Source organism: Centroberyx gerrardi, chromosome 13 (assembly GCF_048128805.1).
Source record: "Centroberyx gerrardi isolate f3 chromosome 13, fCenGer3.hap1.cur.20231027, whole genome shotgun sequence".
Lineage (NCBI taxonomy): Eukaryota > Metazoa > Chordata > Actinopteri > Beryciformes > Berycidae > Centroberyx > Centroberyx gerrardi.
This window is the reverse complement of record NC_136009.1, coordinates 5,462,620-5,478,760: the sequence shown is the minus strand read 5'-3', so window position 1 is coordinate 5,478,760 and position 16,141 is coordinate 5,462,620. Positions and strand designations below refer to the sequence as shown.

Below are 16,141 nucleotides of genomic sequence, written 5' to 3'. Positions count from 1 at the left end.
TTTACCATTTATCTAGATGTTTAGAATTGAATGGGACCTCCAAATGATGGTTGGTTGCCTGCCAAAATGTATTTTAGAGAAACGTAAAAGCATTTATCAGCATGTGGCTTTTGGTAATTTCCTTCTAATAACTTCTTTCCCGTCCCAAAGACGAAATTCAGAGTTTATTTTGAAGCCGAAACACCTTGTCGCTTATTCGCTCTAGAGTGAACGCAAAGCCTCACTCAGTGCAGTTAACGATTGCGGTGGCACTGTTGTTACTACATGTCCAACTGTAAGTGCATTTAAAACTATTGATGTTAACCTTTATAAATCTGAAATAGCTTAAAGTGCATTTCAATGTAAGGTGTTAAGGGACTGAGTATTAGATGGAGTTAGAAGGTCCCTTTATACTTGATTCTTTTCACTATAACATTCAGTTGAGCCATTTTCATGGCCATTATTCCTCTCTGATTGAATAAACAGAAGGTCTCACTGGACTGTTTTAGTTATAGACCAATAATAATATTTGATGTGACTGAAACTTGCATGCATAAGGTAATTTCCTTACTTTTATAGGCTACAACCAAATCTCGATGAGGATGGCATCAACTGACACCTTGCATATGACAACATGCACAGACTATATTATCAATTTAACTGTTGGTTTCCTCAGTCCCTGCAGACCGGGTGCAGACACCTCCTCTCACGAACCGCCAGTCACACACACACAGCCTCCACCCTGTTACGTAATGTAATTGTTATTTACTGGTCCTTTACTGTGAAAAGCAATAAAGTCTTGATCCCCAGGAAAAGAAATGTGCTTCATTGTGTGTAAGTAAAAGGATCAAATCAAAAGAGTAAAATGATTCTGAATAGAAAGTACAAAGTTAGTGAACAGCGATTGACTGAGAGCTAGAGCACGACCTCCAGGAGTTTTGCAATGCCTCTGAAATGGCATTTCATAATTACTGTGCTGACAATGCAGAATGTTGTGAAAAGTATTTTCCTGGATGACAGCAAGGTTCACTGCCTCCACCCAAGGCTTGCACTTGCACTGGAGCTCTAATACAGAAGAGACTTCATCCTCTATCTCATCTGCAACACAATCCAACATGATGATTAAAATAAGAAATATACTTGTCAGAAATAAATACACTCAACCATCAAATGAAATGTTTAAAGAGGAATTCCGGCCAATTTAAAATCTTAATATTATTTGAAAGGTAATAGAACATCTATAAGATCAAGTGTTTATGTGCGAGTATATTCATGTCATAATAACAAAATAATAAACTGATTTGTGGACTATTGTGAACTATTCCAACACAAATTTGTAGCCAAGTCTATTTTCAATATTGAGGATTCTTACAAACATTATAAATGACAGATCAGGAAGCCTATAAACTTTTATTTCTTATCTCACCATGTGAACACTGGTCAGTTTGTCAGTAGTTTGGTGGAAACCTGATAGTTTCACTTTTTATCGATAGCAAAACGTGAACTTTCTGACAGATTAGCATCACTGCATGATGGCGTTTTCACTTCCTGCTTAATTTTACATTTAGTCCAAGATCATATGCCTACATTTATATTATACATACACACCACACATACATACATACATACAGTATATATATTATATACATCTTTTTATCTATAAGAAAAATGGAAACTGGAAATATAAACGGCAATGTGATGTCATGTATAGCAGAAGTTTGCCATTTTTCATAGGGAGCGGTACCCTGCAAATCATTTGCATTAGACACAACAGTAACTACACTGATAATCTCACATGTAAGCATGTAAACATGTAAGCCTAAAATGCATAGGCTAAAACACATACATTATGCAATTTCACACAAATGCAACAAGTAATGCTCAAATTATGACAAATGTTCTAAGGATATAAAACAAATATTGCACAAAACTGTAAAAAAAACAAAAAACATGATGTATAATATCCCATCTGAAGATTGTAGGAATATTATAGTGATACCATAGGAGATTTTTAAAAATACCATAAAAAATGATAAGGACACTATAAACTCACTGTTGAGTAAAACAGACACACTATAAGTCCCTATTGGAATATGATAGTCATTTTTGTTAGGGGTGTGTTTTTACTGGGTCGGGTTGGAAACCACAGTTCCTGATTGGACGGTGTAAAAAAAGTATTTTCTGTTCAGATGGGCATTTTGAGGAGGGCGCACTCTGTCAGCAGCATCAGGGTGGCGCTCATATAACTACTGTTGGAGATCTGGAAAGAAAAGAAACGTACATTAGAACATCATGGTAAAGAATCATATTTAATTTCATAAGGATTCCACACAAAAGCAAGAAACTTTTCCGTAAGGCTTTTTTTTAAGACTGCGTTTTAACCATCAGTGCTTTACATCATAGGTTCACATGTTCACATGCTTTTGAGTCATCTTTTTCCTGAATATGTCGGTCTTCTTTCATAAGTTTTGACTTGCATTCTGTCAAACACTGCAAACATTCTTTTTATTTATTTATTTCAAGGTCTTTTTAAGCACTTCCCCACATAACAGGCTTATTTTCCAGGTATTCCAGTACTTAAATTCAAGGACTTTAAGCACTTTAAGGATTGGTACTTATTGGTACTTATTATTTAATCAAGCAATCAATGGTACCAAATAGTCTCTGTCTGAGACTTTCATTGCATTCAGCCTATCCTTTTAGCCCTACAGTTCAATTGTTATTAAGCTACTAAGTTGTGTGTGTTATGTAACAAAATCATTTCCCATCTAGATCTAGCACACAATCAACAATTCTTTGAAGTTTTACCTTGATCCTGCCTCTGTGCTTGGCTGATCCCAGTGCTGTGGAGACCTGTTTCAGCCCTCCAGCTGACAGATCCAGCCTGAAGTGTCTGTAGAAGTGGCTCCTCAGCCCCTTCATGAACCTTGTCACCTCCTCAATACCAACACTACCCTCCTCCTCTCTCCCCCCACCTCCCCCGTTCTCCTTCTCCTCCTGCGGCTGCTCCCTGACGCTCCTCCACAGCTCCCAGGCGTCCTGGGGGTGAACCGTGCAGGTGACCTCCAGCGGCGGTGCAACCGGGAGACTCCACGTCAGTTTGAGGTGCTGGATGTTGGACTCGGGGTGGCAGTTGGTCCACAACGCCGCCAACCACTGTAGGTTTGTGGAGTTGATTTCCAGAGGGCCGAAGCAACAATCGAAGGTCCGCTGGAACCAGGATTTGACCGAGGAAGTGAGCCGCTCAGCCCCGCTGCTGCAGAAGAGCGGCAGGCAGACGAAGTCCTGCGGGAGGGAGCGGAGGTAGTCGGGGCTGCCGTTGACGCAGGTCAGCCAGCCGCTCCAAACCAACCTCTGGGGCTCGTCCTGTCCGGCAAACCAAGACTTAGAATGGATCTGTTGGTGGGAAGAGGGTAAAGACACAAGAAGGAATAGCAATATTCAGTCTCGCTGATTAAAAACAAGAAAACAACAACTTAGTGCTTATTTTGAGGCTTAAGTTCCTTAGTGGAAAAGGGGCTACTGAGTGTCTAAGTTTCGGGGGTGTTTTTGTGTATTGTTTCATAATGCCCGTGCTGACCTGTATGAGGACGGTCTCGGCATCGCTGTCGGTCTCCGCCATCCCCCGCACCACGCAGAAGGAGACCTTGAAGCTGCTCTCCGGTCCCTCCACCTCCACCGCCACGCCCTGCTGCCTATCTGCCACAAGAAACGCAGAGAGCTGCCTGGAGTAGCTCTTGAGCCGGGTGTGCCTGAACCGGCAGAGCGGTGTGACGTACGACAGCTGCCATTCTTTTCTCACCAGCAAGGACAGCTGCTCTGGGTTCACCTTCTCCTTTAAAACGTGAGGAGAAGTGGAGTGGGAAGAGGGGTTGGAAAGAGTGGGAGAAGGGGCAGAGAGAGGAGAGGAGGAAAGTGGGAGAAGATGTCAGACTTGCTGGATACAAAAACTTGACGCGCAAATGACGTTTTGGATTATTCTTTTGGTCCACCTTATCATGTTTTAAGTCTTTAAGAGGAAGATACGATTCTGAATGGCATGGTGCTCTGCCACTCTTCAGAAATATCAATATGTAGTGATAAAGTATATTTTGTATAACATTTACATAATTTGTGACTTGACTGAGAATAACTATGGATATGTCATACGCTAGAGGCAAAATCTAACAAAGCACCTTATAGTAGCAGGGGTGCCTATATTTTTATGTGGGTGGCCCAAATGGGAATTGGACACATAACCCTGGTGGATTTCATGCTGTTTTCTACCTGTTGAACTACACAGGACCACATAACAGCTAACTGGGTTCCAAACAAATGACTGAGAGAAAGAGAGACAGAGGAATACACAATGAGCTGTATTGTCGCCTGAAGTAAATTCCAATTCGGCACCATAGCGGCAGCCTATAAAAGGCAGTAGGTAGAGTGAATGAGAAATGTTTCCCAAGCCACTTCTACGCCTTGACAATATCATTGTGAAAAATAGGCCTTGGTTTACTCACAGTGATAGTGCGGGACTTGGGAGCTCTTCTGCTGGTGGTGAGCCTCCGTGTGGTCAAGCCTGGCGTGTAGCTGAGGTGTGAAGCAGCACCGACACAGCTACGGTACGACTGACGGTGGTTCTTACTGCTGCTCCTCCTCCTCCTCCTCTGGACCAGGACACTGTTGAGAGGAGTCCTGGCCACACTGAAAACAACACACAGATCATGACCAGCGTTCCCTCTGTATTTTTCTGGAAGTAGTAATAGACGTAGTGGGTACTGGATTTTGGTTCCTCGTCTGCCATTGCCTTGGTTCTAGTGAGTTTCACTGAGCTGCTCTCAAGTGGATGCTTGACTATTGTTAAAAGCATTGATCAATATTTGTGGCATATGTATATTATCATTTCCCCACCTTCTCTAGCAGTAGTGATCCTTCTGTTTCTATGGTGCTGACCCACCACTATGTTGAGAACAACCAGCCATACATAGCGAGTGGAAAATGTTCACTTTCAGTCCATCTCTAACTTTTAGAACGACAAAATTTAAATGACCCCCTTTCCATAAAAACTTAGCACTAATGCTATCTGCCTACAGTAAGTTAACCAGGACAGCTGGTCCCATCTGAATGAACCCAATGGCTGTTTGCAACACTGTGGATAAGATTGTACATCTAACACAGGGAATATAGTTTTATCTTTTCCAAAAATAAAAAATAAATAACTTTCCAAATCAGATAAAAGTTTTCTTGATGTGTGGAAAAGCTCTCTGAGAATCTACTGACAACCACAATCACAGACCACCAGCCTGAGGCAGGAAGCTGGTGTTCACAGGCTGAGGAACCATGATATATTGCTGACAAAACATTTGTCTGAGGTGTTATAGGCAATGTTACCGTTGTTGACAAGGCAAAATAAACTGCAAAAATGTGACCATTTTGTTATTGGATAGGTACGGCAGCGTATTGATGCCACAGTGGGAAAAAAATCGGCTCAGTATATCGTTATAACGAGATCTTTTTCTCGTTATAACAAGATATTTTCACGTTATAATGACATCTTTTCTCGTTATTACGACATACCAACTTATCTCATTATAACGAGAAACGTTTCTCGTTATAATGACATACCAACGTATCGTTATAACGAGATATCAAGAAACTTTTAAATGTTATAATGAGAAAAAGATCTATAGCCTAATGAGAAAACAGCCTATGGAGAAATTGAGAAAGGCTCGTTTACACGATTTAACTCAACAACTCAGCAACAATCAGACAGGGGGGCTTCATGTTACATGGATCCATACCATAAACACATGAGCGCACACGTACACGCACACACACAGTAATCTCTTACACACACAGTCACACAAGAAATCAGTATGGTGTTAAGTCTACAACATATAATGGGATGCTACAAGCTCCACACTGCATCAACAATAAACTGCACAAACATTTCACAATGCTCAGCACTGCAGCCAGCTGGCTAATACAGTCAACTCAACTCATCCTGACTCGGACATAATCAATTATACTCGTACAACGAGAACGTCACGCCCAACTCCATTCATAATTTTACCCATGGCTTTTTTGGCAATGTGGCCTTGCTTATTCCAATAAAACTTCCAACTTTTGGAAGTGGTTCACACTGCTCGGGGAATTACAAACGAACCAGCTCGAAAAGAATTTGAATTTTTAATAACTAACTAAATAACTATTGCTTAGTGTATTGGATGCATGCCGAATTGATAAGTGCCTCTTAATGCTTCTTAAGAGATCCAAAATTTTGAATGGAGTTTGGCATGGCATAATGACAAAAACGTCACGTATCGGGGCTAGTTTGATGACTGCAAGACTGTTTGCTAACACCTCACTTTTGCCGAGCCAGTCAGTTATATGTATGTAGCATGCAAAATAATGAGCCGTGCATGTAACGGTAATAAACTGAGATATATATATATATTTTTATTACATACCTGCTCTGTCGCTCCATGTGTGAGCAAGGAGGTTTGTCTGAGACCTAACAAAAGAGAACGAACCCGGAAACAACATTTGAATATCGCGCTTTCCCAGAAGCCCACGGGGTTCAGACCAGCCAATCAACACGTCGATCTATGACATCGATCAGCCAAGAAGTAGCCTGTTTTTATGTCAACTGATATACCACTAACATCGACACCACCTTTGCCGATCAAAAGTGATCTTTTCAGGTTTAATTTAACGTACCACTGAATTTACATTACGTGCGGCCCAAAACTTGTTGATCGATTATTTGCCAGATTGACTACTTTGGTCGAAACTGAACATCAACGTCACACCCGTGCGTTACGCAAAACGGTCGCACTGCACTGATTCCTAAGTGACAAGATTAGCATTGAGCTGGTGCGTGGTGCAACAGAAAAGCCCATCCAAATGTACAGAGAGTTGTGAATGAACCCCATGCCGGTTGATAATGCGGAACCACGGTCAAATGAAGTGACAGCAGAGGCTTCTTGTCCTGTGGACTGAATACAGCCCGTCCGATCTTCTAAATCAGTTTTTGGCATTAGCGCTCATGTTGAATAATGGTAGCTGTAACATTACATCAGGAAACTCATGGGCACCACTTTACGTCTTGCTTTGTGTAAGTAGAGCGGCCATGTGCTGTAGTCAAACAGCAAGACAGACTAACTGGAAGCTTTGATGACACTGTCAGCCTTTACAAACGAAACAGTCAAGTGTCCAGCTTAGTGTTTACAGAAAATGGCAACTAACACCAGAGTCGCCGTGCAGAGAATGCTCCTTGCTGTCAGAGCGCGCACACTTCTGCACTGCAGCACGGTGTCGACCTCAAGTCAAGGACGCCCGCTGGTGAAACCCCACTTCAGACACCTGAGCTGCTCCTCCAGCCTCAACAAGCTGGAGGCACCCACCACAGGTATGTGGGTCTCTGGGTCGTCTAATCTGGAGTTCAGTGGCTTATTGATTGGTTGACTGATTAATTTTCCGATTGGTTTATTGGTTGATATAGGTTTTGCAATTCATGGACTAGGCCGGTGACTCCTATAGGGGGTCTTTGACACCTGGAAGTTTTATATAGCCTAACTCTGTTTTGTTTCCAGGTCCCAGTAGTCTGTCATTTAGGAGTCACACCTGTGGAGATCTGAGATTGGAGCATGAAGGAGAGAAGGTCACTCTGTGTGGCTGGGTCCAATACCTCAGGTATTACGCTATGACTATTCAAAGCATACTGTTGTGTAATCATTTAATATGAGATATCAAAATAAGAATTTAAAGCTGCACTGGACAACTTCAAACATTGGTGGCTCTAAATAGTAGTGAAGGTAAAAATTTGAACTTCAATACAGAGAAATCCTGTTACATGACGTCAGTAAACTGCACACAGCACGCTTATGTTTACCAACCCGGTCGGTCTGTGATGCTTTACTAAAGGAAACCAAAGAGACAAGAGAGGAAAAAGATCTAATGTTAGTGAGTCCAGCTTTCTCTGGACGGAGCACTGCTCACTGTTGTTTAGGAGACAGTTTGGATTTCACTCTTAAGTTTTGATTTATCACTTCTTATGTGCGCCAAGAAAAATCCCACCATCCCACCATGTCCATACCAACACTAGAATTTAGCTTGGACAAATAGGGTGAATCCACAGTGTCTCAGTTAGTGGTGATGGGACACTCTTCTCTCATGCAGCTCCAGTTTGTGATTAAGGCTGACAGTTGCCTAGTACACCTTCAATATTAGAAATCTAGGGTTAATGTTAAGGGTTCTGTTCCCTAGAGCAAGGCACTAACACTACCAAGGTTGGTTGTTTGGCTCCCACTGGGCCGCCCATTCTGCAAATATATGCTCACAAAGTACTTATATGGTTCCTTCAATGAGTGTTCACCAGTGAATTTAATTTCCCTCTATTGTATTTTAACAGTGTCTTTTTGCCTCTAACAGACAAGACTTATTTGTCATCCTGCGAGATTTTGGTGGATTGACTCAAGTTCTAATTCCTCAGGACGAGGTAAGGATGGAAAAATTAAAATACAGCATTGCAGATTAATTTGAAATACTACTACTATTACTGCTAGTACTGCTATTACTACCATTATTACTACTAGTAATAATGGTAGTAGTAGTAATAGTACCAGTAGTAGTAATAATACTACCATTACGATTACTACTTTTATTACTACTGCTACTACTGTTGCTACTGCTACTACTATTACGCCTACTACTACTACTATTGCTACTCTACTGCTACTACTAACAATAATAATAATAATTAATTTTTTATTTACTACAAGTACTATTACTGCTGCTGCTACTACTACTACTCCTATTACTACTATTACTATTGCTATTACTACTTCTACCACTGCTATTACAACAGTGACAGAGGAAGGGAATTAGGGCTTTGCTCCAATTCATTAAATACAGCTAGATGATGTTTCTGATGGAGTATTGGTTTAGGGTTGTGTATGCTCGTGTGTAACCAGATTTTTTTCTGTGTTTTTAGTCTGAGCACAGTTTGAAAGCAACACTGTGTGATCTCACGGCCGAGTCTGTCATCAGGGTTACAGGAACAGTCAGACAGAGACCAGAGGGACAAGAGAACAAGGTGTGTGTGTGTATGTGTGTGTGTGTGTGTGTGTGTGTGTGTGCATGCATTTGTCTGGATGTTTGTGGCTCTGACTATGTGACAGCTAAACATGAGTTTTATACAACTGAAACTGTAAAATAGTATGTTGACATTTGTAATTTTTGTAAACATTGTAGTAAAACCGGTCGGTATTTGAAGTTATGGTGAAGTTATTAAAAAGTTTTTAAAGGCATAACAGATGGCATGTAATGAGATTACAGTAATCCGATTACAAAAAATGGAAAATGTATTTACACTACAGTTAATCTAAATACACTGTAATCAGGTTAGAGATACTTTTGATGATAAAATATATGATTACTTGTTGGATTACTCAAAAACATGTTTAGTGAAGAACACATTTTTAGATTGTGACATGAACTAATCGGTACTTTACAATGGATTTTTTACAGTATTTTGAAATTCGCCCTCCCAGCCTTGTTGGTTGGCAGAGCAAGTATTTCAAAGAGTCACTTCTCACTGAGTGTGCTTCATCTTCTCGTCCTGTTGTGCGCATGCTAGGAGATGCCAACAGGAGAAATAGAAGTCCGGGCGGAGAGTGTGGAGGTTTTTAATGCGTGCCGGAAGTTGCCTTTCGAAATTAAAGACTTTGTCAAAGTAAGCGGCTTTGTTACTGCATTGTGGCTGTTGTTTGTCCAGAAAGAGTATTTTGTGTCGTTGCACTACCGCTCCCGATGAGGATGATAATCATCAGTATTGCTTCCGTATTGTTACCAATCATAATTGATGGGATTATTGCTGCCGTTTGTCCAGAAATCGGAGTCTTTGCGGATGCAGTATCGCTACCTGGACCTGCGCTCCTCCCAGATGCAGCACAACCTCAGACTGAGGTCTCAGCTGGTGATGAAGATGAGAGAACACCTCTGCAACACACACGGTATGGAAAGCTATCCATCATTCTTTTTCTCTGTTCGCTTCATCTTTTCCAGCAGAGAGGACCGAGGCCAGGACTCGAGTCCGGGTCCTGCTTGACATCAGGTGATGCAACTCAAACGCTGATTCTCGCATGTCTCTCTCATTTTCTAAACTCTCAATTGTAGGTTTTGTGGATGTGGAAACTCCTACCTTGTTCAAAAGGACACCAGGGGTAAGAGCACACAATCACAGTCACAATGAGTTTTATTTGCCAGGAACATGTACAAGGAATTGAAGAATTTGCTTCCAAAGTGCTATACATCTATTTTGGAAAAAATCATCTTTGAAGGGTCATCATTTTATACCTCTAAAATATAGAGAATCTATTAATTTCTGTTATCATTTTGTCAAGCAATGACTTATCTATCTTTAAATATCTTCTCATATTTCCAGTCCAACCCCAATGCAAAATAAGGTCAAAAAGTTACATAGCAATTACAAGATACTACAAGATACCAGACAAATAGTACAGTGTTGATGAGTATTATATTTTGATGCCCAGACATTTTCTATCTGTGTGTTTCAGGGAGCCAAAGAGTTTGTGGTTCCGTCCAGAGAGCCAGGTCGGTTTTACTCTCTACCCCAGAGCCCACAGCAGTTTAAACAGCTGCTCATGGTGGCTGGTATAGACAGGTGGGCATACAGAAAATAAATCCATCTGCCTCCATCTTACTCTCTCTCCCTGCTCTTGGGACTCTCAGTAATGCCAACCCTAAGTGTGTGTGTGTGTGTGTAATGATTTGCACAACCCAACACTTCCCAGCAAACATTTAGATGTTGAATAGATGTTGATGCAACGTCCTGCAGTGTGAATCAGTGTGAACAGCAAAAAGCTGCATGGAGTCGCAGTTTTTTTCTATTCTGATCTGGACCACATGGATGTGTGCTACAAAATCAGATTCCAAGTCATGCGGTCTACATGCGACTTGTATTTGAACGCTCAAATTGGAATTTGTCAGCATTGCCATGACGACGAGTAAATCTTATGTCGTTCACCTGAGACAACTGTCGTAATTATATGTGTTAGCATGGATGATGCTAAGATGCCTCAATTCAGTCAAAACTCGATGGAACATACAGTAAACAAAATGTGTTCAAGACGTCTTTTGTTATGAAGTGTATTTTCAACATCGCTGTCAGTTCATATTGGTATCAAATATGGGTTACATCCTAGAATAGTTACAGTCATCCATAGAAAAATCAGATATAAGCAGCAATTTGGAAATGAGCATGAAGGCCTCTGTCTCTCTCTCCTTTTCACCCCCCAACATGGCAGGTACTTCCAGTTGGCTCGGTGCTACCGAGACGAGGGCTCCAAACCAGACAGGCAGCCCGAGTTCACCCAGGTAGGAGGGAGCACTCACTTTGTGTGTGTGAGTGCTGAAACTCACACACACAAAGCATCCTCTGTACCACACAGTTTTTACATAACACACTGAATTCAATTCCCCTGCTCTCCCCACTCTCAAATTTACTTTTTATACTTTTATAGTTTAACATGCTCTCTTTTTGATCCTTTGATAGTTTTGTACTGACATGATGTGTATCAGGGCTGTAGTACTCCTGTCAGTCTCAGTCTTGAGAACACTTTTCTGACATCTTTGACTTTTCCTGGTCTCGGCCACTATTGGATATTGACTCGACCTTCTCCTGCTTATCTAAAAATAATTTTAAAAATAGGTACTTTTATTGATATTTGGTTCATTTTCTCCATGGCACTAGAGACAATTTAAGTGATTTTACCAGCAGAAATGTGTGTATGATGGTCTTCAAACTTCTATGCATTGATTAGTTGAACGTTGAAGGCTTTGGCTCCTACAGACAGATCTACATCTCTTTTCATCCTTAGGAAACTCCTTAAGCATTGTTTTTACATATGGAAAAGCATGTGCTGTGTATTGCCTACTTTGGTCTTGGTCTTGAATTGCACTCGATTTGCTCTGGTCTTGACTTGGTCCCGATCCCTTTGGACCTGGTCTTGGAATTGACTCGGACTCGACAAAGGTGCTCTTGACTACAGCCGTCATCTGTGTTATCCAAATACCACATGGAACAAAAATGAAGTATCCTCTCCCCGTCTCTCCCAGGTGGACATAGAAATGTCTTTCGTGGACCAGGCGGGTGTCATGGCGCTGGTGGAGGGCTTGTTAGAGCACTCCTGGCCCGCAGAGAAAGGTCCCATCCAGGTTCCCTTCCAGACCATGACATATGAGGAAGCCATGAGGGACTACGGTGTGGACAAGCCTGATACCAGGTTCGCTATGAAGGTGGGTGATTGTGGGTTGCTTGACGTTTTGTGTTTCTTGATGGGAGATGTGATCTTCAAACATTTTCCAAACACATTGTGGCTTTCTGTGTCTGTCCCTCTGTCAAACCATCTGGCCTTTTGCCTGTTTAAGCAGCTGTCTTCCTGCCCGTCTGACTGTCTGTATGCCTGTCTCTCTGCTTGTCCGTCTGTCTGTCCAGCTGATGGACCTCAGCAAGGTTTTCCTGGCCACGGAGATTGACTTCCTCAGATCAGCTCTCAGCCAATCAGGAGGCTCCGTCCAGGCCATCTGTGTCCCCGATGGAGCGGTAGGAAAATAACCGTTTCCCATTGAAATAGACAAAATAGAAGTGGATTAGGGTATTAACCTAGGCTTAATGTATGCAAGTTTTGTGTTTCTCATCTTTATATGGGAGGGGGGCTCCCATATAAAGATGAGAAACACAAAAAACTCACACATGAGATAAAAAATAACAATAATGGCGTTTTCTCTGTTCTGTTTCACTACAGAAACACTTCAAGGGTAAAGATTTGGAGGAACTGAAGCAAACAGCCAAGACTCAGTTTGGTCAGGTAGGTTTGTCTCTCTCCCAAGGAAGGAAGGAACGAATTAAAGAAAGAGGGAAACTGCAAAAGAATGAATGACGGAAAGAAAGAAAACGAGACGATGAATAAATGAATGAATGAATGAATAAATGAGGGAATGAACGAGCAGAGTAAAGAATGAATGAATGAATGAATAAATGAGGGAATGAATGAGCAGAGCAAAGAATGAATGAATGAGGGAAAGAAAGAGCGAGTGAGTGAATGAGGGAAATCAAGAAAGAATGGATGAGCAAATGAGGGGAAACTGATTGTTTAGGGCAGATGATTGATTGATAGATGTTTGTTTGTCTGCATTTGTTTATGTATGTTTGTATGTATGGGTATGTGCCTATATTTACCCATGATGCATCTTTTTTCTGTGTGTGTGTTTTGTCCCAGGAGCTAAGCGTGGTGCTGGTGAAGGCCGATGGGACGCTGAAGTCTCCCCTCAGGAAACTGCTGTCTGTCACAGCCACTGATCAGCTGCTACAGAGGAGTGGAGCCAAACCTGGAGACCTGCTGCTGATATCAGCCGGTTCCCTCAACACTGTGGTAAGGGACTGACTGTGAGACCTCTTGTTGTCAAATCCGTAGGTACGTTTATTTTAGCCATTAGCCTTTATGCACGGTTTGTCCTAAAGGGCTTCCGTCGCCCAGTAGCTTTGCTGTGCTTTATGTACAAATGTGTTGCGGTTTCTGTCGCCCTCTAGTGGTCGGAAAATCGCTTATTGCAGCTTTAATGATCCCTGAAATTGGATCCTTGCAGTAGCAAAGTAGTAACAGACTACAGCAAGGAAAAATAGAATATGAATAGGGCAAAAGAGGGTCATATGAACATACAATTTCAACACTAGAATATGTTAGAACTTTATGAATGAAAGTATGAAAAGCACGGGGTATCTTCAGTTTTTTGGAAAGTATGAAAAGGTTTGGATTACAGCATTAAGAGGGTGTGCGAAATGTCAGCAGTAGTAGCAGTCGTAGTAGCAGTAGAACTCTGAGACAAGACAAAAACCTGAAAAATATGTACAATATAAGAGTATACCAAAAAATATACAATGCACTATTAAATAAGTTAGAAAATATCAATATATACGTGTTAAATTAGAGGAAAAATTAGAATATGAAGAGAAACGGCATGTGAAATTACAGCATATACAGTATACGGGATGTGCAAACAATGTGCTCGGGCTATACATGCATTGTAAAAAAACGATACTCCTTATCAAATATATTCAAATAACAGCTGTAGATAACATGTACAGAGCGTGCAGGTTTGAATGTGTACAGATACAGAATATGCAAATTTGAACATGTGCAAGATCATGAATTCAATCCTCATGTCAGTTTTCATAAGGCATTCATCTAAAACTGCCGTCATTTTTTACATAATATCAGTTAAATGTTAATATTCTGAGCAGGAATTTCAAATTAAAATGTCCTTCCGACAATTGCCATTTTTAAAAAGAAATTTTGGGATTAGCCATGGAAAATGAAGCTATTTTATTCTATTATTATTCTGTAATGTTTTTAATTGCAGTACCTCTGCACTATCTACCTTCCAAACTGCTTTTCATCCTCCCATCTTTACTTTCTACTCTCCATCCTTCCCTCCCTCCAACTTAACCCCCGTCCCCCCTCCCAGCGTCCGCTGCTGGGTAAACTCCGCCTGCAGTGCGCGGAGCTCCTGGAGTCCTGCGGCGTTTCCGTCCGCGACCCCACCGCCTTCCGCTTCCTGTGGGTCGTGGACTTCCCCCTCTTCCTGCCCAAAGACCAGGACCCGGAGCAGCTGGAGTCAGCCCATCATCCCTTTACTGCTCCACTACCAGAGGATACAGAGTTACTCTACGCAGAGCCGCACAAGGTTAGTCATGGAGAGTTTTGTTAATTAGGACCTTTTTCAAAATTCTATCATTGCAGGTGTTGTTTTGCGATATGTTGAATTTCAATATATTGTCCCATCCCTATCGCCCGGCCACAAACCCTCTGCCTGCTTTTCTAAATAATGGAAGAAGGTAAAAAAAACAAACCAAGTTGTCTGTTCTCATTCCCAGGTGCGTGGCCAGCACTACGACCTGGTGCTGAACGGCTGTGAGATTGGCGGAGGCTCCATCCGCATCCACAAGGCCTCAGAGCAGCTTCATGTCTTGAAGAATATCCTCAAGGTCAGTGATGTGTACTTGAGTTTAAGAATTTAATCCAGTTTTTCTCTAAATGTGTCAGGGCGCAACTTTCAGCCTACATTTGGAAGCTAAATTACTATCTCAACTGGTTTTTGCTGTGTGTGTGTGTGTGTGTGTGTGTGTGTGTGTGTGCGTGCGTGCTCCAGGAGGATCCCTCTCTTCTGTCCCACCTGCTGGAGGCTCTGGACTCAGGAGCGCCCCCACATGGAGGCATTGCTCTGGGTAAGACTAGCTCCATACTTTCATACATTTGAATTTTCTTTCATTTAAATTCTATATCTTCACCTTAAGTTTTAGAATTTTCTTTTCATTTTGTTTCACTTTGTATAGAACTAGAAAAATGTAAATGCTGTATATTTATTAAATTATCACATGATCATCCCACTCCCATCCACCGTTTCCCAGGTCTGGACCGGCTGGTCTCCATCATGGTCGGGGCTCCCAGCATCCGCGACGTCATCGCCTTCCCCAAGTCGTTCCGGGGTCACGACCTCATGAGCCGCGCCCCCGACTTCGTCTCCGAGGACGAGCTGAAGCCTTACCACGTCTCCGTCCACTGGCCAGCAGAGCGAGGAGGAGGAGGAGAAGGAAAGTGAGGAGGAAATGAGGAGAGAAGATGGTGAAGTCTTCTCGTACATCTCTAACCCGGACAATGGAGAAAAGAGGAGGAGGAGGAAGGGGAGAAGGAGATGAGCAGACATGGTGGAATAGAAGCTGAAGTCTTTTCAGATCTCTGTCAGCTGGCCAACAGAGAGAAGGGGGAGACAGCCATAACATATACTGTATATGTTGAGAAAATATGAGAACATCATATCTCTGATGAGCTCAAGAAAGAAGAAAAAGTTACTGCCAGGTCTCAGTGATGATGATAAAGACTCTTCTGGCTAGGGTTGGACATGCTGATATTGAACCTCTAATATGATGGAGGTTCCTCCCTAACCAGTTTAATTTAAAAAAACAGAGTCTAATACTTGCAATAACATGTCATTTTCTTTGCACATTTTATTTGTTTAATTTCATTAATTTTCCAGCAGTGTCTTTTGGCCTTTAAATTAATTCTTCATTTAAAGGCCTAATGTATCCCAAAGTTCCCTC

At 41.8% G+C, this 16,141-nt stretch overlaps 2 protein-coding genes across 2 annotated transcripts; one reads left to right on the top strand and one right to left on the bottom strand.

The window, feature by feature from the left end:
• Positions 1–1,377: 1,377 nt before the first annotated feature.
• Positions 1,378–6,445, bottom strand: LOC139917198 (centromere protein L-like). Its single transcript, XM_071906283.2, has 5 exons — positions 6,429–6,445; positions 4,479–4,662; positions 3,560–3,814; positions 2,788–3,375; positions 1,378–2,239 (listed from the first exon to the last, which is right to left on the bottom strand). Exons 1-5 carry the CDS (start codon positions 6,443–6,445, stop codon positions 2,165–2,167), a joined length of 1,119 nt encoding a protein of 372 aa, XP_071762384.2. The 3' UTR covers positions 1,378–2,164.
• A 424-nt stretch (positions 6,446–6,869) lies between these two features.
• dars2 (aspartyl-tRNA synthetase 2, mitochondrial) lies at positions 6,870–15,939 on the top strand. The gene is made up of 17 exons (XM_071906273.2): positions 6,870–7,369; positions 7,554–7,653; positions 8,392–8,458; positions 8,954–9,055; positions 9,599–9,694; positions 9,851–9,974; positions 10,138–10,184; positions 10,539–10,645; positions 11,289–11,358; positions 12,100–12,279; positions 12,479–12,586; positions 12,789–12,851; positions 13,263–13,415; positions 14,509–14,727; positions 14,918–15,028; positions 15,193–15,268; positions 15,452–15,939. The coding sequence occupies exons 1-17, from the start codon at positions 7,195–7,197 to the stop codon at positions 15,640–15,642; spliced, it is 1,989 nt and encodes a 662-aa protein (XP_071762374.1). The 5' UTR covers positions 6,870–7,194; the 3' UTR covers positions 15,643–15,939.
• The last annotated feature ends 202 nt before the right edge of the window (positions 15,940–16,141 follow it).